Source organism: Mobula hypostoma, chromosome 2, assembly GCF_963921235.1.
Source record: "Mobula hypostoma chromosome 2, sMobHyp1.1, whole genome shotgun sequence".
Lineage (NCBI taxonomy): Eukaryota > Metazoa > Chordata > Chondrichthyes > Myliobatiformes > Myliobatidae > Mobula > Mobula hypostoma.
Window position 1 is genome coordinate 23,718,945 of NC_086098.1, and position 27,944 is coordinate 23,746,888.

The 27,944-nt window shown below is 40.0% G+C and overlaps 1 protein-coding gene across 1 annotated transcript; it reads left to right on the top strand.

Moving 5' to 3' along the window:
• Positions 1-61: 61 nt before the first annotated feature.
• On the top strand, positions 62-27,910 carry LOC134338447 (tumor protein D53 homolog). The gene is made up of 7 exons (XM_063034263.1): positions 62-256; positions 8,285-8,385; positions 9,895-10,043; positions 20,262-20,363; positions 20,645-20,677; positions 27,208-27,268; positions 27,774-27,910. The coding sequence occupies exons 1-7, from the start codon at positions 199-201 to the stop codon at positions 27,897-27,899; spliced, it is 630 nt and encodes a 209-aa protein (XP_062890333.1). The 5' UTR covers positions 62-198; the 3' UTR covers positions 27,900-27,910.
• Positions 27,911-27,944: the final 34 nt, after the last annotated feature.

Sequence of the window (27,944 nt, forward strand, 5' to 3'; positions counted from 1 at the left end):
AGACGCAGGTGGCGGCGGCGCTGTTGTGTCTCTCTGGCGCAGGTCCTCCTAGCGACGACGTCGCTGCTGTGCGTGTCAGGTCGGTGTGAGTCCAGTTGCGGCCGGGCTTCAGTGGACGGTTGGGTGCACAGAACCGGGAACCGAGCTGAGCGGGAGTGGTGCGGGACAAAAAAAATCGTTGCTCTGGACGGAGAGGCAATGGATGTCACAGAGCGAGGATGGATCAGCCGCTGGGACGACACCGGCTGTCGGCCCAGTAAGTTTCTGCGAGCAGGCAAGGGGTCGGTTTGTGTCCGAGGCTCTGACATCTTGCGGCCCAACGTTTGCCGGCCTGGGTCACCGAATGCCCTGCCGGGCCGGAGTACTGGAGTGCGGGAGGAGTTGTGTTGTGTCCCTGGGGGCGAGCAGTACAGTTGATGTTGGAGCCTGTAGGAGGGCGGGGTTGGGTAGCGGTGGGGGTTGGTTGCCGGGAGGAGGTAAAGGGGCTGTCGAGTGCTAATATGAGAGTCAAATTCAAGTTTATTGTCATTCGCCTGTACACGTGTACTGTATACCGCTAAATGAGACAACGTTCCTCCGGACCAAGGTGCATCACATACTCACAAACACAAAGTAAAATTACTACAAATGAATTAACAAATAATAAGGTTCATATATCATACGAGTTTAAAAAGTAAACAGTATAACTCTACTGGCGCTTCATGAGTGATGAGACCTGGGTGGTGGCAGGGAGTTCAGTAGCTGTTTCATAGAAACATAGAAACATAGAAAATAGGTGCAGGAGTAGGCCATTCGGCCCTTCGAGCCTGCACCGCCATTTATTATGATCATGGCTGATCATCCAACTCAGAACCCAGCCTTCCCTCCATACCCCCTGACCCCTGTAGCCACAAGGGCCATATCTAACTTCCTTTTAAACATAGCTAATGAACTGGCCTCAACAGTTTGCTGTGGCAGAGAATTCCACAGATTCACCACTCTCTGTGTGAAGAAGTTTTTCCTAACCTCGGTCCTAAAAGGCTTCCCCTCTATCCTCAAACTGTGACCCCTCGTTCTAGACCTCCCCAACATCGGGAACAATCTTCCCGCATCTAGCCTGTCCAATCCCTTTAGGATCTTATACGTTTCAATCAGATCCCCCCTCAATCTTCTAAATTCCAACGAGTACAAGCCCAGTTCATCCAGTCTTTCTTCATATGAAAGACCTGCCATCCCAGGAATCAATCTGGTGAACCTTCCTTGTACTCCCTCTATGGCAAAGATGTCTTTCCTCAGATTAGGGGACCATAACTGCACACAATACTCCAGGTGTGGTCTCACCAAGGCCTTGTACAACTGCAGTAGTACCTCCCTGCTCCTGTACTCGAATCCTCTCGCTATAAATGCCAGCATACCGTTCGCCTTTTTCACCGCCTGCTGTACCTGCATGCCCACTTTCAATGACTGGTGTATAATGACACCCAGGTCTCGTTGCACCTCCCCTTTTCCTAATCGGCCACCATTCAGATAATAATCTGTTTTCCTATTTTTGCCACCAAAGTGGATAACTTCACATTTATCCACATTAAATTGCATCTGCCATGAGTTTGCCCACTCACCCAACCTATCCAAGTACTCCTGCATGATGGTAGGGGAGTCAAAGAGATTATTGGACAGATGGGATGGACCACTGACATTGCTAAGGATCCTGAATGCACAACACTCCACATAAATACTCTAATTCGTGGAATGACTCTGGGACCCCAATGACCCTTTCAGCAGTTTTTGCAATACTTTGTTGGGACTTCAAAGGCGGTCAGATGCCTTTGCAATTCCCATACCGAATGGTGATACAGTTGGTCAGGACACTCTCAATGATGCTCCTGTAAAATTTGTTAAAATGGGAGGGGGTGGAGATCCTCACTCACCTCAATCTCCTCAAGATGTGGAGACACTTCTGTACTTTTTTGACCAAAGTGGTGGTGTAGAGGGACCAAAAGTCCCAAGTCATCTCTTTGGTCTTGACCACGTTGTGACTCAGGTTGTTGAGCTCGCAACATCCTACCGGCTGCTCTACCTCTCCTTTGTACGCCCTCTCAACACCGTTGATGAGGTCAACTATTGCTGCGTTACCAGTGAACTTGATGATTCTGTTTAAACTGGATCTAGCGATGCAGTCATACATTAACGGCATAAGCAGCAGCGGGCCGAACACGTAATCCTTGGGAGAGCCGATGCTCAGCATGATGGAGCTTCAGATGTTTCTGCCACCATGGGCAGACTATGGCCTTTCTGTCAAGAAGTCCAGGATCCAGTTACAGGGAGAGGTACTGAGACCCAACAAGGATAATTTCCCCACCAGTTTCTGAGGTATGATCATATTGAATGCTGAGCTGAAGTCAATAAATGGCATCTTGGCATATGAGGTACCATTTTCCAGATGGGACAGGATGGAGTGCAGAGGATTTGAGCAATAAGCAAACTGGAAAAGCAGGAAGATGGGATTTAATCCATAACCAGCCACTCAGAGCACTTCATTATTGTTGAGGTCAGTGCCACTGGACAGTGGTCATTGAGGCAGGTTTTTGTTGCCCTTTTGGGCACCAGGATGATGGTGGCACCTTGAAGTCTGACGAGACAGTGGACTCTTCCAGAGGGATGTTGAAGATGTCTGTTAGAACCTCAGTTAACTGGGCTACACAGTCCTTCAGCAGTTGACCTAGTATGTTATGAGGCCCCACAGCTTTACATGGGTTGACCCTGACTCGGGTCTTCCTTACATCAGCTGCTACCAAAGTGCCTGCTCCTCAGGGGAAATGGCTGCTTTCTTTGCCATGCATCAAGCCAAGCGTAAAAGACATTCAGCCTGTTGGGAGTGAAGCATCACTGTCATTGACTTGTAGTCCGTTATGGTCTGAATGCCCTGCACCTTGTGTTTCTGGTGTCACATAAATGACTGTATATTCTCTGTGAGTAATCCGGTTTTGCCTTCTTGATGGCTATTACTGACCTGAGAGCTATCTTTATCCTGATCTGAAGACAGTATCCCAATCTCTCAGCCGTGCTCAGACCTCTGCTTTGCCCTCACAGAGACGTCTTTAATAATTAATAACAGTGATGTCCTCAATGCTTGCATATTCATCGATGCTAATGAGATGGGCATAGGTAGCCACCTCCTAGAACATGTTCCAGTTGTTTTCAGAACAGTCCTGTAACACTGACTGCTGTTGCTTCGTTGAGCCAGGTCTTTATCTCACTTTGAACTGGTTTGACATGTTTAATCAGTCAGCGGTCAGCAGGAATTAGCATAACAAATAAGTGGTCAGAGAATCCGAAGTGGGGATGAGGAGCAACTTTATATATACTAGGGGATGTTGGTATAAACCAAGTCTAACGTGTTCTCACCTCTGGTATGAAAGTCAAGATGCTGATAGAATTCAGGCAGGGCTGTTTTTGAGTTAACACAGTTGAAGTCACCAGTAACAAGAAAGAAACCATTGGGGTGTGTGGTTTGCAGGTCACTGGTGGCGCTGTAGAGCTCACATAGTGCTTCCCCAGCATTAGCTCGGAGGGGAGGTGGGGTGGTATGTATACAGCCACAATCACAATAGCAGTGAACTCCCTCGGTAAATTTCTCCATTATGAACTCTACCATAGCTGAACAGTGGGTCGTCTCTACCAAAGCATACACACACCAGTTCTTATTAGAGTTGATACATACACATCCACCGCGGGGCTTGCCAGGGATGGCAGGAATTCTGTCAGCTCGAAGAAAGATGAAACCCTTTAGCTGGATGGCCACTCCAGAGATGGTATCCTGGAGCCATGTTTCTGTCAGAATGAGCACGCAGCAGCCCTTCATCTTGCGCTGATTCAGTCTCAGCCGTAGGTAATTGTGTTTATTTTGAGCAATTGAACGTTTGAAAGTAGAATCTGCAGGAGAGCTGGCCTGCAGGTTCTCACCTTTAGTCTCACACGAATACCAGTGTGCTTTCCTCTCTCTTGTTGCCTCGTGCACAGCTTCCAGCAGCACCTCCCCTGGGTGGTTGTAGCAGATGGCAACAGAGTGCGCAATAAGCCCATGTTGTGGAGCGCATCTGCTATCCAACAACTTGCTAGTGAGGTAGGCTTGCAGTATTTTGTGTTTTTAATTTCCAGCAGTGCCTTGTGATCATAGGAAAGGTATAAAGGTACGAACAATTATACCTTTGGTTTAGCCGGAGTGGCCACTGCATCAGGAGGGAAGACTGTGTTAGGTGTCAATGTGAAGGTGGAGGAGTGTTCCAGATGCCGGGAAAGGATGGAGTTAAGCATTGCTGTAAGTGGCAACAAAATGGCTGAGTTTGCTGCTACCGTTAAAGAAGTAGATAGGTGCCTGGCTATGAATTTTGGGGGTAAAATGGGAAGTTGTAGATTAGGAAAGGAAGTAAATACCATGGGGTGGTAGAATAAGATAGCAGGAGGTGCTGTTTTGGGATAAAGTTGGATTCTTGTGTGTGGTCCCAGTCTTTGAGAAAGTCTAACCTTTGTTCTTATGCTAACAGTTAATCAATGCCTAAGTATAGTAACTAATCAGTGATACTGTACATATTGTAAGATCATTTCCTAATTTAAGTTTGATTTAATTTAGTTCAGTTTTAGCTCCATTTATTTTGAAGACAATATCAAGTATTAACTTTGTGGCAATATTGAACCATTTCAGGTCACTATTTCAGGTACAATAACCAGTAAATATGTTCACCCCTGGGCTTCTTCCGAACCTTTACATTGTAGGGAAAGGAGCCCCAATCTTTGCACTGTTTCCTGACTGGCATAATATTAGTTTTGGTGTCATGAATGAAAATGTTTTTTTTAAATCTCTGAAGCAAATTAGCATGGATTTGATAAATGCTTTTGACATTGTAGTAAATATTTCAGTTATAGTGCGTTTTTAAGGATCCATTCTATAGTTTTAATTATGCTATTACAATTTCATGAATATTTTGTAAAGGGGGGGATTTAAATATGCCATAATAAATTGCTTCATTCTCATCTAATTCTCTCTGATGTAGACTATTAGGAAAGGAATTAGGCTATTTGGCCCAGCGAATCTGTTCTGCCATTCGATCATGGCTGATTTATTTTCACTCAACCCCATTATTCTGCATTCTTCCCATAACCTTTGATGTCCTTATTAATCAATGGCTGCTTTAAACATACTCAATGACTTGCCCTTTTGTATTTATCTGATGCCTCAGAACATGGCATTTAGAATGCAATTAAACTAGGATTCAGAAAAATAAATTGTGATTAAGATGAATATGTCATTGCAGCTCGGTAGAAAACTTTAAATGTTTTGTACCTACTGTTAGAACTGAACAGTCCACAAAGTGATGTTTTATTTTCCCAGTTAAAATACCATGTATACAAAACATGTTTCCCTTCACCTTTCCAAACATACTGATGTATGAAAATGTGTTGTAAGCCACGGTATGAGCACATTTCCTGTTCAGTGAGTTATTTAACCTCCCATTTTTGCTGGCATCAGAAATTGTGGCTGATTTTTAAGTTTAAATTATAATATCTTTGAGAAATAATTTATGCTCCTCATGCGTTCTCTCTCCTACTACGCGGCACGGTTAGCATGCATACTTTATGGTGTCAGAGATCACGTTTCAATTCCCACTGCTGTCTATAAGGAGTTTGTGTGTTGTCCCCGTGACTGTGGGTTTCTCTGAGTGCTCTGGTTTCCACCCACAATCCAAAGACATATGGGTGAGGGTTAGTAAGTTGTGAGCATGTTATGTTGGTGCCCGAAGCGTGGCAACACTTATGGGCTGCCCCCCAGCACATCCTTGGACTGGGTTAAACAGCAGGTTTCACTATATCGGCGTACATGTGCCAAATAAAGCTAATCTGTACTCTCTTCCTGCTGTCAACATTCCTTCCTTTACCCTTGTCCAAGCAGTGTTTATCTAACATCTGCTCACATAATCTGGTAGTTACTTTAGTTACTTGTACATTCCATAGTCCTACCATTACAGGTTACAGACGTTCCTCCCAAAGTCACTATTTCAGGTACAATAACCAGTAAATATGTTCACCACTGGGTTTCTTCCGAACCTTTACATTTTAGGGAAAGGATCCCCAGTCTTCGCACTGTTTCCTGACTGGCATAATATTAGTTTTTTGTGTCATTGATAAAAAAATGTTTTTTTTTTAGATCTCTGAACCATATGAGGGGTATACGTAGATAGGATAAATGCAAGCAGCCATTTTCCACTGGCAGGCTGGGTGAAACTAGAACTAGAAGTCATAGGTTAAGGGTGAAAGGTGAAATATTCAAAAAGAACCCGATAGGGAACTTCTTCATTCAGTGGTGCAAGTGTCGAACATGCTGCCAACAGAACTTTGGATAAATACATGGACAGGAGGGGTATGAGGGTTATGCCCAGGTGTGGTTGATGGGACTAGGTGGAATAACAGTTCAGCATGGACTAGTTGAACCACCTCTAGCAGCTACAGGTATTCAGCCTTTTTAGATAAGTCCCTATTAGCTTTGAACAACATGATGAAGCAAGATTTGCCCATTCCTCCTTGCAAAATTGCTCAAGCTGTCCCAGCTTAGTTGGGAAGTGGTAGTGGACAGCAATTTTGTCGTCTTGCCGGAAATGCTTGATCAGGTTAAGGTTAAGATTCTGACTGGACCACTCAAGGACATAATTTTTTTCATTTGAAGCCATCTATGGTTGCTCTGTATTGTGCTTAGTGTCGTCGTTCTGCTGAAAAATGAATTTTCTCCCCAGTTTCTGGCAGAGGTTAGCAGGTTATCTCAGGCTATCCAGGATCTCTCTGTATTTAACAGCATTCATCTTCCCATCAATTCTGACCAGATTTCCAGACCCTGCAGCTGAAAAGCATCCCCAGAGCATGATGCTACCTGCACCTTATTTGACAGTAGGGACAGTGTTATCTTCCTGATGCACAGTGTTTGGTTTACACCACGCGTACCACTTAGTACTGAGGACAATATTTAGTCTTTAGTCTCATCCAATCACAAAACCTTTTTACATAGCTTTACAGTATCTTCTAAGTGGTGCTTTGCAAAGTCTTATTGGCAAGCTTATGTTTTTTTTTAGCCAGGGCTTCTTTCTTGCTACTCTTCCATAAATACCCTTTTTTGAGCAAGGCCTTGGAGATTGTGGAGCCATGAACATCATCTCCAATTGCAGCCGTTATCCTCTGCAGCTCACTCAGAGTGACTGTTAGCGGTACAGTAACCTCTTTTACAAGTGACATTCCTCTCTGATGACTAAGTTTAGGGAGGGCCTGACCGAGGCAGTGTAGCTGTGGATTCATATTCTTTCCACTTTTTCTTGAGGGACTGCACTGAGCTCCAGGGTATGTGCTGTGCCTTTGAGATGGTTTTGTATCCTGCCCCAGATTTGTGCTTCTCTGACTTGTCTTGAATGCTCTTCATTCTGGTTCGGTCTGTTTGTAAATCTACCATACTGTTGAACCTTACAGGTAGAGGGGGTATTTATTCTTATGAATTCATTGGAAACAGGTGATCCTCAAATTTTCTACATCAACTAATTGGGTGCGTTGGTAAGGTAATATTCAGTATTGCACCTGAGGAAAGTTACTTTAGTAATTACAAAGGGAATGAATATGTTTTCAGCCTCACAATTTTGGTTTTTAATTTTTGGTAAATTGTTGACAGGTTTTGGAATTACTCTTTCGATATGATGCACAATGATTAGCAAAACAATCCTACTTAAATATATTTTAAATGTAGAAAATGAGACAATAAAAAGTGAAAATAGTTGTGGGGTCTGAATACTTTTTTCTAGGCTCTGTAAATATTGTGTTGGCAGAAGGGATTGGTTTAGTTAGGCATTTAATTACTCGTGTAATTTTTTTCACATCATCTGCATTGATATTATCCTCTATTCTGGCAGCTGTCTGGTTCTGTCGCACAATCTATTATCATGGCCTGAAAATCATGTAAATGATAATTATCAATGTTCTTTGTATTTAAATTATCATTCAAAAAGTCATTTATTTAATACTTCTAGCTTTAACTTGGAATATTCGATAGGTTAAATTATTTAGGATAATGATTTCAGTTTTCAGTCTCATTTAAAACACATCTGATAATGAGACATGACTTGCTGGTTGGTAAAGTTACTTGCTAAGTGGAAATGCTAACATTTAATTGGTTTCTGAATGATTGTAGTCCAAATATGATGGTGGTAATCAAACTTTGATCCAATTGCTAAGGAGCTGATTAATTCGGTCTGTCACAGTATTCTTGTTTTCTCAGCTCTTCTTGAAACTGGATGTTTGAGTGATCCAGATGCCAATGTTGACATTGGTACAAAGCCTGAAGTAGAAAAGGAAGAACTTCATGTAGAATTGGCCAAGGTAAGCTGAGATAAATATCTGATTTATTATGTTAAGTCACTTGCTTTGAGGAAAACAAAACATTGATAAATTATATAAATTAGTTTTTTCTAACGGAAATGCAGTTACAGATAGGGTGGGGGGAGCACTGCAAAGATCCATAAATAATGATAGATTCTTGTCTGATCTCTCAGAACATAGAAACAGGAGGCAGAAATATAATTTATCAAATGCAGTCCAATCTTAAATGGGATTATGACTGAAATGTGATCCACCTCCATTTACCCTATTTTCTCCCTTACCCTTAAATCTTTTTGTTAATAAAAATCTGTGATTTCAGATTTAAAACTGACCATTGATTGACATTCATGGTAATTGAAAGAGAATTTATGCCTCTGTGTGTTGCATTGTTTATTCCTGAGAGAGTTGTTTTACTTTTTTTTGACTATGTCCCCTTTGTGTTTTAGTCCTCAACTGGTGAATATACTTCGTAAATGCTTCCTAATGCTCTGAAAACACTATCAATTCAACTCTGTTTCATCATCATAGGCATAGATAGAATTTAGTTATTTATGTAGTGTTTGAAATCCATTTCTTCCCTAGCTCTATCTTGTCATTTTCCTTCTGCATTAGTCTATGAGAACATGTCGACAACTCTATTCTTTAGTTCCCATATGAGTAACCTTTGAATATTATGTTTATTGGATTGTTCAGCTACATAATGTAAAACAAAATAAAAATTATCACTTTTTTAAAATAATTGAAAAAAATCACATTGAAAGAAAAAATAGATTTCAAATTATAACTATGCAGGAAAGGTTAATATGTTGTAGGAGTATTTTCAGCTAAGTGTGTCTTAAGGTTGAAATTCTCATGCTGATGATGTATTGGAAATGAGCTGAGTGGGTAGGGAAAAAAAGAAAATCAAGTACACTTGTTCTGTTTCCTGTTGAGTATATATCTCAATTGTACAAAATATTATTAGAAAATCAGGTGCTGCACTTACCCAGCTGTCATGCATGAGAGCTCAACGAAAAGTTTCCCATTGACATCGAGCCTGAAGAATCATTCTTTACACATTTGTGGATCGATGAACCCTGAATTTTTCACCTCTGCTTAAGGCATGAGTAATATTACTTTAAAAAAGATACAATGAGCATGATCCAAGTTTCATGCATAAATCTTTTTAGCTCCACATACTGTGTAAAATTACTTTCAAATTACTACATTTATTAATAGCCATTTTCTTTTTGTATGTAAAAAAATTAATTGTGTTTGTTGAACTAACATTGCTAGGCAAGATCAATAGAAAGCAAAAAGCTTTTCTAACCATATTTTTAAAAATATAAAACTTTAACCATTAACATTTTGGAGGCAAAAATGTAATGATGTTGAATTGTAAACTGATTGCATTAACTTTACTTAGTGGTCTACCTAAATAAATTGATAAAATTTCAGTAATTCAGGTGGAAAAATACATATTACTGAAATGTTAGTTTAGTATATGTAAATTGTTCTTTTTAATACCAGCTGGAAGATGAAATAGCAGCATTGCGGCAGACACTGATTGCCAAGGAGAAACATCTAATTGAAATAAAACAGAAGATGGGTATTACTCCACTGAATGAAATAAAGCATAACTTAAGCAAAAGTTGGCATGAAATGCAGACTTCTGTGATGTAAGTTTTTGAGTAATGGAGCTTGCTACTTTATAATGTAACCTTAGAGTGTACTTTCTGTTTCATATGCTGAAATGCCTGACTTGAAATTTTAAAAAATTTCATACAAAATAATAACTGCATTAATAGATTTCATACAAGTTATTATTGGATACTGAATAAACTCTGATGGATAAAAGGATCCTCATATGCCCATTGGCCACTGGTCAGGTAAATGGTCTTCAAATGTATAGAGCAGTTAGAAACTGTACAATGTGTATTGGGTGAGAATAGTTTTGAATTGAGCTTTTATGGATGCTTATTATCCTTAATGGTCAAAGTATTAGTTGTGTTATAGTACCAAAAAGCTTTATAAAATCAATAGAATGTTCATTTTGGATTTTTTTTTGTTTCGTGGATGTCTGTGGATTTCAGGTTGTATTCTGTAAACATTCTCTGATTTGAACCATTTGATTTTTTAAATTTCTATGTAATTTAAAAAGAATGAAATACATCGAGACTTTGACTATTGAACTTTTTTTCAAAGTATTTTATTCAAAATTACATGGATAAATAATGGAATAAAAATTGTAAAAATGACTCCAGATTGCAGCTGAGAACAAAATTAGCATCATTATCCTCACTTCCTGTTTTTGAATTGTTCTAATAACTAGTCTCAACCCAAGCATTAACACTCTTTTGCGTTATGAAAAGAGATCATTTTAATTTTGAAATAGAATGTGGTTGCCCTCACTTCCAGTATTAGATTCAGTGAACACGCTGACAGTGATTTTAACATTTTGCCTTTCAAGTTTGTACATGTAAGCATAGCCTGCATGTTTAACTAATGAAGTTGGGATGTTGATTTTGGAGTGGAAGTTGCCTTGAGCATCACTTTGCAGACATGGAAAGATGGGATTTTCCCATTCCTACAATACATTGTTTTCAGGATAATTTGGAATAAGGCCTCCATTGACTGAGACCATCTGAATTGATCTTGCATCTGACTTTTTGGTGTTTTCAGCAATTGCCTGGACTATGAAACTGATCAGTTGTTTTTTTTAAAACCAAATTTCCTTTATTATGCTAAAATATTGAAATTCTTGAAATATGAAGATGATAAAATGAAACATGTAATACATTGCTTAGATTTCAAATCTGAAATTCTAAGCATCCATGTTATAAGCTGATTACTGTTCTTCTGCATGGCAACGCTGTAGGTGGTTTGTTGTCCCTTTATAAAGTCATAGAACATTGAAAACCTACAGCACAATGCAGGCCCTTCAGCCCACAATGCTGTGCTGAACATGTACATACTTTAGAAATTACCTAGGGTTACCCATAGTCCTCTATTTTTCTAAGCTCCATGTACCTATCTAAGAGTCTCTTAAAAGACCCTATCCTATCCACCTCCACCGCTGTCACCAGCAGCCCATTCCACGCCCTCATCACTCTCTGCTTAAAAAAAAACTAACCCTGAAATTTCCTCTTTATCTACTTCCAAGCACAAACTGTGCCCTTTCATGTTAGCCGTTTCAGCCCTGGGAAAAAGGTTCTGACTAACTATATGATCAATGCCTCTCATCATCTTATACACTTCTATTAGGTCACCTCTCATCCTCCGTCGCTCCAAGAAGAAAAGGCCAAGTTCACTAAACCTATTCTCATAAGGCAAGCTTCCCAATCCGGGCAACATCCTTGTAAATCTCCTCTGCACCCTTTCTATGGTTTCCACATCCTTCCTGCAGTGAGGTGACCAGAACTGAGCACAGTATACCAAGTGGGATCTGACCAGGGTTCTATATAGCTGTAACATTACCTCTTGGCTCCTGAACTCATTCCCACGGTTGATGAAGGCCAATGCACTGTACGCCTTCTTAACCACACATTCAACCTGTGCAGTAGCTTTGAGTATCCTATGGACTCGGACCCTAAGGTCCCTCTGATCCTCCACACTGCCGAGAGTCTTACTATTAATACTATATTCTGCCATCATATTTGACCCACCAAAATGAACCACCTCACACTTATCTGGGTTGAACTCCATCTGCCACTTCTCCGCCCAGTTTTGCATCTTATCAATGTCCCACTATAACCTCCGATAGCCATCCACACTATCCACAACACCCCCAACCTTTGTGTCATCAGCAAATTTACTAATCCATGCGTCCACTTCCTCATCCAGGTCACTTATGAAATTCATGAAGAGAAGGGGTCCTAGAACAGATCTCTGAGGCACATTAGGTTACTGACCTCCATGCAGGATATGACCCGTCTACAACTACTCCTTGCCTTCTGTGGGCAAGCCAATTCTGGATCCACAAAGCAATGTCCCCTTGGATCCCATGCCTCCTTACTTTCTCAATAAGCCTTGCATGTGGTACCTTATCAAATGTCTTGCTGAAATCCATATACACTACATCCACTGCTCTACCTTGTCACGTACACACAACCCTGTAAAAGTATCAGCAGCAATAGAAGACACCTGGAGTCTGGTTTTGCTGTTAAAATCCACTATCTTTATTAGTAACTACTAAATCACAAGTTAGCAGTGTTTTGCATATATAGGTGTATAGATAAAGTTCCCAAACTTATTCAAGCTCAGGTGGTAAGAGTTACAGTCTTACGATGGTATGTAAGAAAGTTCAGTTCAATCCTCAGGTTAATTAATGTGAGATATTTGTAATCCAAAGACGAATGTTGTGAGAAGGCAATTACGTCGATATTCCACAGATTCCACGACAGCCATACAAAATAACAATAGCGGTAGGTTTTGTCTCCAAAGTTGTTCCACTCCACACACGAAGTATCACCGACAGTGATCTTCAATGAATATCCCTTCAACACAAGTGGTGCCACACACGAATTCAGCTACGGGACATCCCAAAGTGGTGGCCAAAGGTTACTCAAACCGAATCCATGTATGGATTATCACCAACAGTAGCTTATTATAAAGGGGTCCCTCTTCCAGGGAAAGCTACCACCCAGGCAAGGGTAGACACACTGGTAGATTCCACACAGTTACCCCAAACACACAACGTGATAGCCACTTATCCAGTTCCACGACATACGAAATAACTCCAACAGTGATTTGCCACAGGGGTACTGTCTTCCAGTGAACTACCACACCCAGACAAAGGGTAACACACACATGCTATTCACAAAGGTCTCCCCTCACCAGAGAACCCACTCCCATGGATTAACTATGTGACAATCACACTTTCGTATTTAAATGGAATCAAACTCGCCCCTTACAGGCTACTTGGAGAGAGTCCGAACAGTGACTTCTTTGTCACTAGGTCTCTTCTGTTTCAAACCTTCCTCTCCCCTCCCCTCTGCCAACTTCTAGTTGCAGCACTTGTCAGAGTCAATTATCAATACTCTGGATCGATCTCAACTCACCCCTTTAGGGCTACTGAAAGTTTAAACCAGCAAACTCACTCACTGGTGCCTTTCACTGACCGAATCCATCGTGACTATGAGCATGTGTCTCTCTGTGTCTGTCTGTAAGAGGATCATCTGACCTTGCTTATTCAAAACACACTGCAGAGTAGACAAGCTGCTCACCATAGCAACCAAGCAATTTTGCAGACAGCAGAAATCCAACAGTGTCCCAAAAGTCAGTCTCATTCTCTTGGCACTTTAAAGTGACAGTCCACAGAAAGAATGAACCCTAAAGGGTATATAGCAACCTTTACTAATGTGTTTAGTCACATCCTCAAAAAATTCAATCAGGCTCGTAAGGCAAAGCCATGCTGACTGTTCCTAATTATATTATTCCTCTCTGAATGTTCATAAATTCTGCCTCTCAGGATCTCCATCAACTTACCAACCACTGAAGTAAGACTCACTGGCCTATAATTTCCTGGGCTATCTCTACTCCCTTTCTTGAATAAGGGGACAGCATCTGCAACCCTCCAAATCTCCGGAAACTCTCCCATCCCTGTTGAAGATGCAAAGATCATTGCCAGAGGCTCAGCAATTTCCTCCCTTGCCTCCCACAGTAGTATGGGGTATATCTCATCTAGTCCTGGTGACTTATCCAACTTAATGCTTTCCAAAAGCTCCAGTACATCCTCTTTTCAGTCCACTGTAAGTCATCCCTACATACGCCAAGATCCTTTTCCATAGTGAATACTGAAGCAAAGTATTACGTACCTCCGCTGCCTCCTCCAGTTCCATACACACCTTTCCACTGTCACACTTGATTGGTCCTATTCTCTCACGTCTTACCCTCTTGCTCTTGACATATTTGCAGAATGCCTTGGGGTTTTCCTTAATCCTGCTCGCCAAGGCCTTCTCAGGGCCCCTTCTGGTTTTCCTAATTTCATTCTTAAACTCCTTTCTGCTAGCCTTGTAATTTTCTAGACTCTATCATTACCTAGTTTTTTGAACCTTTTGTAAGCTTTTCATTTCTTCTTGACTAGATTCTCAACAGTCTTTGTACACCATGGTTCCTGTACCCTACCATTCTTTCTCTGTCTCATTGGAACGTACCTATGCAGAACGCCACGCAAATATCCCCTGAACATTTGTCACATTTCTGCCATACATTTCCCTGAGAACATTTGCTCCCAATTTATGCTTCCAAGTTCCTGCCTGATAGCTTCATATTTTCCCTTTCTTCAATTAAACATTTTCCTAACTTGTCTGCTCCTATCCCTCTCCAATGCTATAGTAAAGGAGTTAAAATTGTGATCACTCTCTCCAGAATGCTCTCCCGCTGAGAGACCTGACACCTCACCAGGTTCATTTCCCAATTCCAGATCAAGTACAGCCTCTCATCTTGTAGGTTTACAAACATAGAAGCATAGAAAACCTACAGCACAGTACAGGCCCTTTGGCCCACAAAGCTATCCTACCTTAGAAATTACCTAGGGTTACCCATAGCCCTCTATTTTTCTGAGCTCCATGTACTTGTCCAGGAGTCTCTTAAAAAACCCTATTGTCTCCGTCTCCGCCTCCACCACTGTCGCCGGCACGCACTCACCACTCTCTGTGTAAAAAAAATCTTACCCCTGACATCTCTTCTGTACCTCCTTCTCCAAGCACCTTAAAACTGTGCCCTCTCGTGCTAGCCATATCTACATATTGTGTCAGAAAACCTTCCTGAACACACCCAACTAAACTCCACCCCATCTAATCCCCTTGCTCTAGGGAGATGCCAATCAATATTGGGGAAATTAAAACCTCCCATCATGACAACCCTGTTATTATTGCACTGTTCCAGAATCTGTCTTCCTATCTGTTCCTTGATGTCCCTGATGCAAACTTAATGTTGCACTATATAGTCAGATACTATTCTCTCAGAGTAGATTATTGCTGCCAGGGAAATGTGCAGTGCCCTGACAAAGTATTCACCCTACAACTATTTTCACATTTTACTGTCTCATTTTCTGAATTTAAAATATATTGGTCAGATTATTGAGCTAATCTGCAAAACATTGTGCATAATGTCAACTCAAAAGAAAAATTCCAATACCTGTCAACAATTTACAAAAAAAATTAAAAAGCAAAATTGTGAGGCTGAAAAAGTATTCATCCTCTTTGTAATTACTGAGCTAACTTTCCGTAGGTGCAGTATTTGTTGATGTAGAAAATTGGAGGATTATCTGTTGTCAATGACTTCATAAGAATAAACTCCCCTTCTATCTGTAAGGTCCAGCAGTATGGTAGATTTCCAACAGAGCAAACCAAAATGAAGACAAAAGAGCATTATAACCATATAACAACTACAGCACGGAAACAGGCCATCTCAGCCCTTCTAGTCCGTGCCGAACTCTTACTCTCACCTAGTCCCGCCAACCTGCACTCAGCCCATAACCCTCCATTCCTTTCCTGTCCATATAGCTATCCAATTAAATGACAACATCAAACCTGCCTCAACCACTTCTGCTGGAAGCTTGTTCCACACAGCTACCACTCTCTGAGTAAAGAAGTTCCCCCTCATGTTACCCCTAAACTTTTGCCCCTTAACTCTCAACTCATGTCCTCTTGTTTGAATCTCCCCCACTCTCAATGGAAAAAGCCTATCCATGTCAACTCTATCAATCCCCCTCATAATTTTAAATACCTCTATCAAGCATTCAAGACAAGACAGGGAAATGATAACAGAGAAGCACAAATCTGGGGTATTGTACTAAACCATCTCAAAGGCACTGCACATACCTTGGACTCAGTGCAGTCCATCATGAAAAAGTGGAAAAAAATATGAAACCACAGCCACAGTGCTTAGGTCAAGCCACCCATTTAAACATAGTCACCAGAGAGGAATGTCATTTGTAAAAGAGGTTACAGTACTGTGCCACCAGCAGTCACTCTGAGTGAGCTGCAGAAGTCAGTGGCTGCAACTGAAGATGAAGTTTATGGCTTCACAATCTTGCACAAAAAGGAAGACTGGCAAGGAAGAAGCCCTGGCTAAAATAAAAAAAAAGTGTCACTTAGAAAATACGGTAAAGGTGTGGAAGAAGGTCTTGTGGTCGGATGACACTAAGGTGGAACTTTTTGGCCTCAGCACTAAGCAATATGTGTGGCATAAATCTAATAATGCACATCAGCCAGGAAACACCATCCTTACTGTCAAGTACAGGGATGCTTTCCCGCAGCAGGGACTGGAAATGTGATTAGGATTGATGGGAAGATGACTGCTGCTAAATACAGAGAGAACCTGGATAAAAACCTGCTAGCCTTTGCCAGAAAACCTAAACTAGGGAGGGAATTCATTTTTCAGCGGGACAGTGGCCCAAAGCACACTGCCAGAGCAACTGTGGAGTGGCTTCAGGTGAAGAAAATTGATGTCCTTGAGTGATCCAGTCAAGAACCCTGACCTGTACCTGATCAAACATCTCTGGCAAGACCTCAAGTTTGCTGTCCACTGCCGCTCCCCAACTAAACTGGCACAACTTGAGCAATCTTGCAAGGAAGAATGGGCAAATCTTGTTTCATCATAATGTTTAAAGCTAATAGGGACTTATCCAAAAAGTCTGTAATACCTTTAGCTACGAGAAGTGGTTCAACTAAGTACTGAGCAAAGGGGATGAATACTTTTGAACTGCTGGCATTTCAGTTTTTGAATTTTTAGTTTATCAATTGTTTGTTTTGGGCTCTACTGTGAAAAAAGGAACATGTGATTTACAAATACAAATCCTCAGTTAAATTAAAGACCTAAAGGTACATACGTCACCCTGAGCAGATGAACTGCACCCTAGGGTTCTGAAAGAGGTGGCGTTAGAGATTGTGGTGGCATTAGAAATGATCTTTCAAAAATCATTGGACTCTGGCATGGTGCCAGTGGACTGGAAAATTGCAAATGTTACTCAACTCTTTAATAAGAAGACAGCAGAAAGGAAATTATAGACCAGTTAGCCTGACCTCAGTGGTTGGGAAGATGTTAGAGTCAATTGTTAAGGCTGAGGTGATGGAGTACCTGGTGACACAGGACAAGATAATACAAAGTCAGCATGGTTTCCTGCAGGGAAAATTCTGCCTATGAACCTATTGGAGCAACACACATCAAAGTTGCTGGTGAACGCAGCAGGCCAGGTAGCATCTCTGGGAAGAGGTACAATCGACGTTTCGGGCCAAAACCCTTCGTCAGGACTCACCAGCAACTCTGATGTGTGTTGCTTGAATTTCCAGCATCTGCAGAATTCCTCGTGTTTATGAATCTATTGGAATTCTTTGTGGAGATTACAATTTGGATAGATAAAGGAGATGCAGTAGGTATTGTATATTTGCACTTTCAGAAGGCCTTTTACAAGGTGCCACACATGAGGCTGCTTACCAAGATAAGAGCCCATGGTATTACAAGAAAGTTACTAACATGGTTAGAGCATTGGCTGATTGGTAGGAGGTGGCGAGCGGGAATAAAAGGATCCTTTTCTGGTTGGCTGCCAGTGACTAGTGGCATTCACCAGGGGTCGGTGTTGGGACGACTTTTTTTATGCTGTATATAAATGATTTAGATGATGGAATAGATGGCTTTGTTTCCAAGTTTGCAGATGATATGAAGATTGGTGGAGGAGCAGGTAGTGTTGAGGAAACAGGTAGGATGCAGAAGGACTTAGACAGATTAGGAGAATGGGCAAGAAAATGGCAAAGGAAATACAATGTTGGAAAATGCATGGTCATGCACTTTGGTAGTAGAAATGAACGTGTGGACTATTCTCTAAACGGGGAGAATATCCAGGAATCTGAGATGCAGAGGGACTTCGTACTCCTTGTGCAGAACACCCTAAAGGTTCACTTGCAGTTTGAGTGGATGTCATTTTAAGAGGTCAAGAATACAAGAGCAAGGATATGGTACTGAGGCTTTATAAGGCACTGGTAAGGCCTCACCTTGAGTATTGTGAACAGTTTTGGCCCTTCATCTTCGAAAAGATGTGCTGGCATTGGAGAGGGTCCAGAAGAGGTTCACAAGGATGATTCCAGGAATGAAAGGGTTATCATACGAGGAATGTTTGATGGCTCTGGGTCTGTACTCGCTGGAATTCAGAAGGATGGTGGGGGGGGGATCTCATTGAAACCTTTCAAATGTTTAAAGTCCTAGACAGAGTAGATATGGAAAGAATGTTTCCCATGGTGGGAGGATCGAGGATAAGAGGGCACAGCCTCAGGATAGAAGGGCTCCCTTTCAAAACAGAGATGCGGAGAAATTTCTATAGCCAAAGGGTGATGCATTTGTGGAACTTGTTGCCACATGCAGCTGTGGAGGCCAGGCTGTTGGGTGTATTTATGGCAGAGATTGATATGTACTTGACTGGACATGGCATCAAAGGTTACGGGGAGAAGGCCAGAAACTGGGGTTGAGGAGGAGATAGAAAAGACAATTAGCCATGATGGAATGGCAGAGCAGACAGAATGGGCCACTTTTGCAAGGTGCTGTATAATTTTAAGGTGAATACTAAGATGCAAGAGCACTGACCCAGAGAAATTAAGCAGATCAACCATAGCTCATGGTTCTGGTCTCTGAGTCTGTAGTTCAGATATTGACCTGGTCACTTGCTTAAGCTTATTAAAGAAGTCAAAGAAGGAGGCGGGAGGAGAAGATGGTGGCGCGTCTGCGTGTGCGCAGCCCTCCGGTGAAAAATGATATCGTATCTGTTAAATAGGGGCTGTGGACAATTCTGATTTGATGGAGAATGGACGTGAAAGCACAGAGGAACATCTGGAGAAATTTCTGAAATGCCTGTTCGCTGCTGTCGTTACTGTGTGGTCGAGAATCTTTCGGAGGGTAGAACTCAAAATCCCCGGCCTTGCCTGCTTTTGGTGACCAAGAAGGAGGTTGAATCGCTCGGACAGAGATGGCGCTCAGTACTCGGTGTTGGAGAGCTGATCAGAGCTCGAAGTTTTCAGATGACTCAGAGTCGGATTGTGGTCGGCATGGCAGGGAGAGTTTTCCTTCCTTCTTCCGTCTGTGTGAGATGTGGGACATTTGAGAAACCTTGAACTTTACTGTGCTCATGGACTTCTTTCATCAAGTTATGGTATTGTTGCACTGTTGTAACTATATGTTATAATTATGTGGTTTTGTCAGTTTTTTCAGTCTTGGTCTGTCCTGTGTTTTGTGATATCACACCGGAGGAAATAATGTATCATTTCTTAATGCATGCATTACTGAATGACAATAAAAGAGGACTACGTGTCTTCATAATCTAAACTGGAGAGGGTTATTTTTCTCAAGTATGTTGTACAGTTGTTTTTGAAAGAAGTGCAATTTTGGAAACATTTTCTCAGCTATATTTTTTTAAATGGAAGTGAATGCTGTCCAGCCTATCCCATTAATTAGGAATAAATGAAATGAAATTTGTTCGGAGTCATTGGACTTACAATAGGTGTCTTACTCTTACAGAACAAGCAGATGCACAAAAATACATTCAAATAGGGGCTGTCCTTTTTTATAGTGATGACTGACAACATTGCATACAAAAAATAATGATATTCGGTGTATTTTGTTACTGTTATATGTCCAGGAAGCTTTGAGTAATTTCTGAGAATTCCTGCCCTCCTCTCTTCCCGCTTCCTGCTCAGTGAATTGCTTTGGAATTTTTTTTTTAAAGAAATTTATCATATTACCTTTCCTAGGATGGAGGAAAGGACTTGACAGGGTCAGATAAATTGAATAACTGGTGTTTTCCTCTATGTTCTTATACTCTTCATTGAAGTACAATTAAATAGAGACTAAACTCTTTCTGTAGAGCATTGTGTCAAATCTAAACTATATTTATTTTTTCCAAAAAGATACAAAAAAACACAGGAGACGCTCAATAACACTGGACAGAAGGCATCAGCAGCTTTAAATAATGTAAGCTCAACGCTTACTAAGAAACTAGGAGAGATGAAGTAAGTTAAAGAAAATATTCTAATTTAATAATTGTGAATGGATAGAATTTTACACAAGTCTTATAAAGTACATTGGACTTTTTATTCCATTTAAATCATGTTAGGTTTTTTCCCCTGTTAGGTTGTTTCTGTATGTTCATGTTATTCCAAAAGTAGGATTATGAAAATGTTTTTAGTATCTGTAAATATATTAACTTGCGTGTTTTCAAATATATTGATAATGCTTTCTTTAATTTGCTGTTCTGTATGATATTTACAACTAATTAACTGTTTTGCTGTAGCTTGCATTACCTAAGGCTACTGTTCCCAAACAGGTGAGATTAAAATAGATCTTTGTTTTTAAAGTATCAATATAATTTAACTTAAGGTTCTACGTTTTCATTTTGGATAATGTGTTTATGCATATATAAATGGTCAGCTGCAATTAATTCTGAGTGAGCATTTCTTTAAAAAATTCTTCCTAACATTTCTTTTTATAGTATAATAGTTTCTATATGGCAATTTGGCACAAGATTATTTTATAACCCAAGTATGTTCTTACTAATATAAATAATCAGTTCATGCCTTTCTATGACAGGAGTCCGGTCTTGAATGTGCCAACAATATGGCCTACCCAACAGAATTGATTAGAAGTAATTTTTGTCTGGGAGAGAATACTGCCATTGGTTTGCATATCCTTCCAATGAGAATTTTGGGACATAGTGTTGGGAGTTTTTTTTTCCTGTGCTTTGAAATGCCTGCTATGGGTAATCATGTTTCATCACTATTTAGGAGGGGCAGGTTTTGTGCCAGATCTAAGGTTTTGATCTTTAAATATCCTTTTCCTCAGTCCATCAAAGGCAATGGTGAATTTCAACATCAGTGACCGTTTTTGCTGAGAAGTAGCTGCCAGGATGTGGGAAATGGTCTGTGATTTCCTTGGATTCACCATACCCTTTTACTGTCAAAGATAGTGTAGTGCAGCAGGAACAGGTTGGTAAAGGGCCTCCATCTCCATCCTCCAGCATAATTTTGATGACTGTCATTTTTATCTTGAAGTTTGACCTCTAAACACACAAATGCAACGTTGTCTGCAGATTGCAGCTGGACTGTTGAGTGATCTTGATTCTGCACTGTTCATAATTGTTTCCTATTGCAGAAGATCAAAGCACTTGTACACTTCATGGGCACTAGAAGGATACCACCAATACTGTACTGGGAAAACCTTACAGTTCCACCAATCAGATAAGTGAACCAATGTTAGCAAGCTCTCCTAGGCCAATATGCTCAACATCAAGGTTTTGAAGGGCAGGCCTTATTCCCTTGCCAGACACCAGTTTCCAATAAAGATACACTATGAGCTGTACAGAGGAGATTAGGAAGACCTTCAAGAGTGTTCTCAAATCCATCTTGGAAAAAGTCTATACAAAAACTTCTGAGAATCCCCAGTTCATTGCTGATCTTTGTGCGAAAGGACGGCACTGGGATTCTCAAGGAGGATCTGTGGATCATCAGCCCCTGAGAATACATGTAACTGAAGTGAAGGCAGTCGAGCTTAACATCAAGGTTAAAAATATTTGAGAAGACTCAGATAACGTGAACTCATCCTGAATAGTTTTGAAGAAAGGTATTCACTTATGTCATTAGGTAATTAAATCTGATAAATGTGGCAGGTAAGTCTTTCAGATGATAAGTTAGGAAACACTTCGAACTTCAGAACAACATGCAATACATTGAAATTTGGAATACTGTTCTGAAAAAGGCAACTGATCCCAGATGAATTATTCTTTTTGTTAACCATTAAGGACATGGTCCCAAAGTAAGTATGTTGTGTTGGATCACAAGTCAGCCATGATCTTATTAATATTTGAAGGACCTTCTGTTCCTGTGCTCCTTTGCTAAGTTTACATTCTTGGGAAACGCCTGACAAAAAATGTCATTACTCTTGTTTTTTTGCCCGTCATTGTCCCATTGTGTCAGATGATTAATGCAACTGAGTTGGCCTTGATTTTTCAAGATCTTATCCTGTCCATTGGGGAGAAGATATCCAAAATTGGAGCCAAATTGTGGAACAGAAAGCATTCTTTTCACTAGGGTTTGTCCTTTATCTTGAGCAAAGAAAATCACAAAAACTATTGGAATTTTATTTTCGATTTATTCTACTGAGGAAATAACGTACTTTAATTTTATTTTGTCTCTTTATAATATAATTTGCTGTTTTTGAAACCTGATAATATTTTTGCAAAATATTGGTTTCCAGATTTTTGAAAACAGATTTAATTATAGAAAGCTATGTGCTCTATATTGCCAGTATACAGAATAAAATTCTAAACATACCAAGTATTGGTACCATCATAACAACCATGAAGATGGACCTCTTGATCAAAAGATTATATACTCCCTTTCCATTCTCGTATAACACTAATAGCTACTGTTTCCCAAGAGATTACAGGTAAATGAAGGCAATAGGTTTACAGTTCTGAGTGTTTAATCATTGTATGCTTAAAACTGCATTATTTTAAAACCTGATTTTGTTGCAAGGAAATATTGAACATAAAGTGATTTCTTTTGAAGTTGTTATTTTATTTCAGCTCAGTCCATTTGTACGACCTTAATAGTAAGGAAATCCAAGCATAAATTTGACAATAAAGTAAAAATAACATCCACGCATTAGTTACGCAAACTTAATAGCTGATAGCAGACTTTGGGAATCAGTGGGATAGCCCAGCACCACGATGACATGAGATGTTTTTAGGAGGTACCTAGTTTATTGTTTGAGAACAAATCAGACTATATTTCAGTAAGGACAAGGACCACTGACTGATCTGTTTGACTATAGCTTTTAGGTATGTTCCAGTCTATAGTCTAAAAGTAATATTTGAGACATGGTTTTGAAGTCGAGAGAGAGATCAGTTGTGAGTGAGGTGAGCTATAAAAGTCTTCCAGGAAGACATGGATTAGTGAAGAGGGGTGTGATGTGTGTGTGTAGTGTATTAATACAGTTAACTTCAATATAATTGTATCCTTCACATAACTGCTTAAACCTGGAGTGTGTGACTACTCCACCACTTGATGCAGTTTACAACTCCAAAGCTTTGTGAAACTCAGAACTTGTGTCAAGTACATTGAAACCAACTTTGTTAAAGATCCATTTTGACTATGTGCTGTCTAGGAGGTAGACGGCCTGCTCAGGCAGATTACACTATGAAGGAATTCTAGGGAACATTAATAATATTTAAAATGCCTGTGTAAGATTGGGCATAATGTTTAGTCAACAATGTTTATTTACCTGGTATGTTGTCTGCACTTATCCTTTATTGTGATTGGCTGCTGAGCCAACTTGAAGACATTCATTGTGGCTGGATGTCAGGAATCCTCTAGATATGAAGTCTAAGTATCCAAAAGTGGAAAAGGAGGAAGGTCTACGCATCTTCAAGGTCAGCTGTGAGCTGTGTATTTTGGTGATCTCTATCTTGTCTACTACCTCTGTTTGGTAATTTTGACATGATTGATTAACCAATTAAGCATATGTAGAGTCAGGGTGCTGTGGGAAACCTCAGTGCATTTACAAACCCCATTTCCAGAAAAGTTGAGATATTTTCCAAAATGCAATAAAAACAAAAATCTGTGATATGTTAATTCACGTGAACCTTTAACTGACAAAAGTACGAAGAAAAGATTTTCAATAGTTTTACTGACCAACTTAATTGTATTTTGTAAATATACACAAATTTAGAATTTGATGGCTGCAACACACTCAACAAAAGTTGGGACAGAGTTAAAATAAGATTGAAAAGTGCACAGAATATTCAAGTAACACCAGTTTGGAAGACTCCACATTAAGCAGGCTAATTGGTAGCAGGTGAGGTATCATGACTGGGTATAAAAGTAGTGTCAGTCTTTGCTCAGTCTTTGCAAGCAAGGATGGGTCGTGGCTCACCCTTTGTGCCAAAATTCGTGAGAAAATTGTCAGTTCAAAAGGAACATTTCTCAACGCAAGATTGCAGAGAATTTAGGTCTTTCAACATCTACAGTACATAATATTGTGAAAAGATTCAGAGAATTCAGAGACATCTCAGTGCGTAAAGGGCAAGATCGGAAACCACTGTTGAATGCGCGTGATCTTCGAACCCTCAGGCGGCACTGCCTAAGAAACCATCATGCTACTTTGACAATTATAGCCACCTGGGCTCGGGAGTATTTCGGAAAACCATTGTCACTCAACACAGTCTGTCACTGCATCCAGAAATGCAGCTTGAAACTGTATTACGCAAGGAGGAAGTCATACATCAACTCTATGCAGAAACGCCGGCGAGTTCTCTGGGCCTGAGCTCATCTCAGATGGACTGAAAGACTGTGGAACCGTGTGCTGTGCTCAGATGAGTCCACATTTCAGCTTGTTTTCTGAAAAAACGGGCATTGAGTTCTCCGTGCCAATGATGAAAACGACCATCCAGATTGGTATCAGCAAGAGGTGCAAAAGCCAGCATCTGTGATGGTATGGGGGTGCATCAGTGCCCATGGCATGGGTGAGTTGCATGTATGTGAAGGTACCATTGACTCTGAGGTGTATATTAGGATTTTAGAGAGACATATGTTGCCATCAAGGTGACGTCTCTTCCCGGAAAATCCATGCTTATTTCAGCAGGACAATGCCAGACCACATTCTGCACGGGCTACAACAGCGTGGCTTTGTAGACAGAGTGCGTGTGCTTGACTGGCCTGCTGCTGGTCCAGATCTATTTCCTATTGAAAACGTATGGTGCATCATGAAGAGGAGAATCAGACAACGGAGACCACCCTCTTATATCAAGCAAGAATGGACAAAATTTCCAATTGCAAATCTACTACAATTAGTATCCTCAGTTCCAAAACGATTAAAAAGTGTTATTAAGAGGAAAGGTGATGTAACACAATGGTAAACATGCCTCTGTTCCAACTTTTGTTGAGTGTGTTGCAGCCATCAAATTCTAAATTTGTGTATGTTTACAAAATACAATTAAGTTGGTCAGTAAAACTATTGAAAATCTTTTCTTTGTACTTTTGTCAGTTAAATAAAGGTTCACGTGAATTAACATAGCACAGATTTTTGTTGTTATTGCATTTTGGAAAATATCCGAACTTTTCTGGAAATGGGGTTTGTAGATCAGTTTTGAGTTGCTCTAACACCGCGGGACTGAATTGTTGAATGTTAAATTGAATTTGTGGTTCACTAACTTTTTTGATGTTGACTAAACATTATGCTTTAGTATTTTGAATTAATGTTGTACAGGTGGCTTATTTCTTCACTTATTGCTTGACTGAAATATGTTTATTGTTTTAATTTAATGCTTTCATGCCAGTTATCCTGTCCTGCATGCAATTAGTATGCCAGCTGTGAGGTAATGTGTCTTGTATTGATAAAGCATAATTAATAGTTTTGATACTTGCCTATACCTTGTTAACCATTTGATAAGTGTATATTTACAATTTTAGGAAGAAATTAGGTATAGTAAATCTTTCTGCAGAAGTTTAGTACAAGCGCATTCTAATCAGTTATAAAGAAAATACCGGAATCAAACTTAAATAGACTTAATTTTGGGTTTTGTAATATTGTAATATTCATTACTGTGCCCAACAAACTGAACAAATGAAATTACCTTCAGTACCCTGTTTATGGTTATTGGAATTACTGACACAATCAGTCCACTTGCTCAGAATTACTGATCCCAGCAATTTTTGAGAGCTGAGTTACTACTTGCAGATATTTGCAGCTTTCTTTGTAAATATTATTTATTTTCTCTAAATTGTCATTGTGCATATCATAAACCAAAGGTGCAAATTTAAAAACCAGCTTTAAGATAATTTGGAAATGTACTGATTCATTTAGGATGGATGCAAAAACATCCATCAGAAACACTCTTTGATTAGACTGATAGCCTCTACTCTGATCCTCCTTGTAACTTGTTTTGAAACCCATCTACTCATACCATTTGTATTCCTGTTTAGTTTTCATTCCAGGATAATAAAATGTATCTAGAAACATGAACTCGTGACTTTTTAAGTGATGTTAACTGATAAATCTAACAGATTCATTGCATAATTCTTGTTCTATTGTAATTAAGACGACTAAATATTATGCTATTAGTTCCACTGAAATAATGCACAAAATATACATAATCTAGTAGATATTCATCTAGTAATACTGGCAATGTAGAAGTATTTAAACTAGTTGTTGTTCAGTCGTTTTAGTCGAGTCCGACTCTTCGTGACCACATGGACCATAGGGTCCATAGGGTTTTGGCAAGATACAGAAGTAGAATGCCAGGCCTTTCTTCCGTGAAGATACTGTTGCTGCCCAGGTTGGGACCTGCCTGGGTTTGAACTCAGGACCACCTGCCTTGGTCCAGTGCTGATGCTACTACATTAAACTATATCTCCCAATATATTAGCTCAGTATAGGAACTATTTTAATTTGTGATTCAAAAAGTGATTTGTTCAGAGTGGTATCAGCATTTGATTTGGCAGTTGCTATGAGTTCTGTCCACACTGGTGTCATTGCTGGCAAACCTTCACTGCAATACCATTTCATGTACATATCAGTTGATAAATTTGCAGTCTGATCTTTGAAATGTTGTAACTCTTGTATGCAAATTTTATTGTTTAAGTTTAATTTTAAGAGCATTGTTCCTATTTAATCATCATGAGCCTTTTGAATGGGAAGTGACTTGCTCTGGCATCAATAGTATGGTATTACATTAAAGTGAATTCAGCATTAGATTAATAATAGTAAATGTATGTGGCAGAATAGTTGATATAAAATTATTCTTAATCTACTTATTTGCTGAAAAATGACAGAGTATAAATCAATCTTTTCCTGTTGTAGAAATTCTCCCACTTTAAAGTCCTTTGAAGAGCGGGTGGAAACTACTGTCAGTAGCTTAAAGGTAAGTTTTACTGTCAAATGTTGCTGAACCGCTCCAACCCACTCAATCATAGTGATTTGATCTAATTAAACTGTATTTAGTATTGCTGCTGTTACAATAAAAAATTGACTTTACCTTTGCATATGAAATTCCATAATGTCATTAATTAATTTGTAACTTAAAATCTTGACTAAGAATTCACATTCTCTTAAAAAATAGGAATTACCCCATTTCTAATTTTACATACTAAGTTGAATGGCTGTGAAAATTGGAAAGAACAAATTCAGTGGGTAGAAAACAGGCAAATAGAGTAGTCAGAAGATGCAGGGTGGTAAGGGGTGTGATAAATGAAAGTAGATGGACTCTGTTTTGCATGCTTGGGTGTTAACCTATTCTACAAAGCAAAGTGAAGATGAGAGTTAAGAGATGTGTTATGTGACAATGGGAGCAGGAAGCAGCCCCGTTACATCAACTGGGTTGTTTCTCAAGAATTCGGCCTGATCTTAACCACGTTTCTGCCATTTAGTGTAAAGTCGGTGTACCTACCCGCAGCAGTGGAAGTTTTGAAGATGTGTTGAACTCTGCTGCTAATGCCAGTGTTCAAGAATCAAGCCCGGGGTATCAGCAAGCTAAAGACTTTGGAGCGTTTTAAATCTTTACGTTTGAATGTGTCAATTTTGATGGTGTAAGATTATCT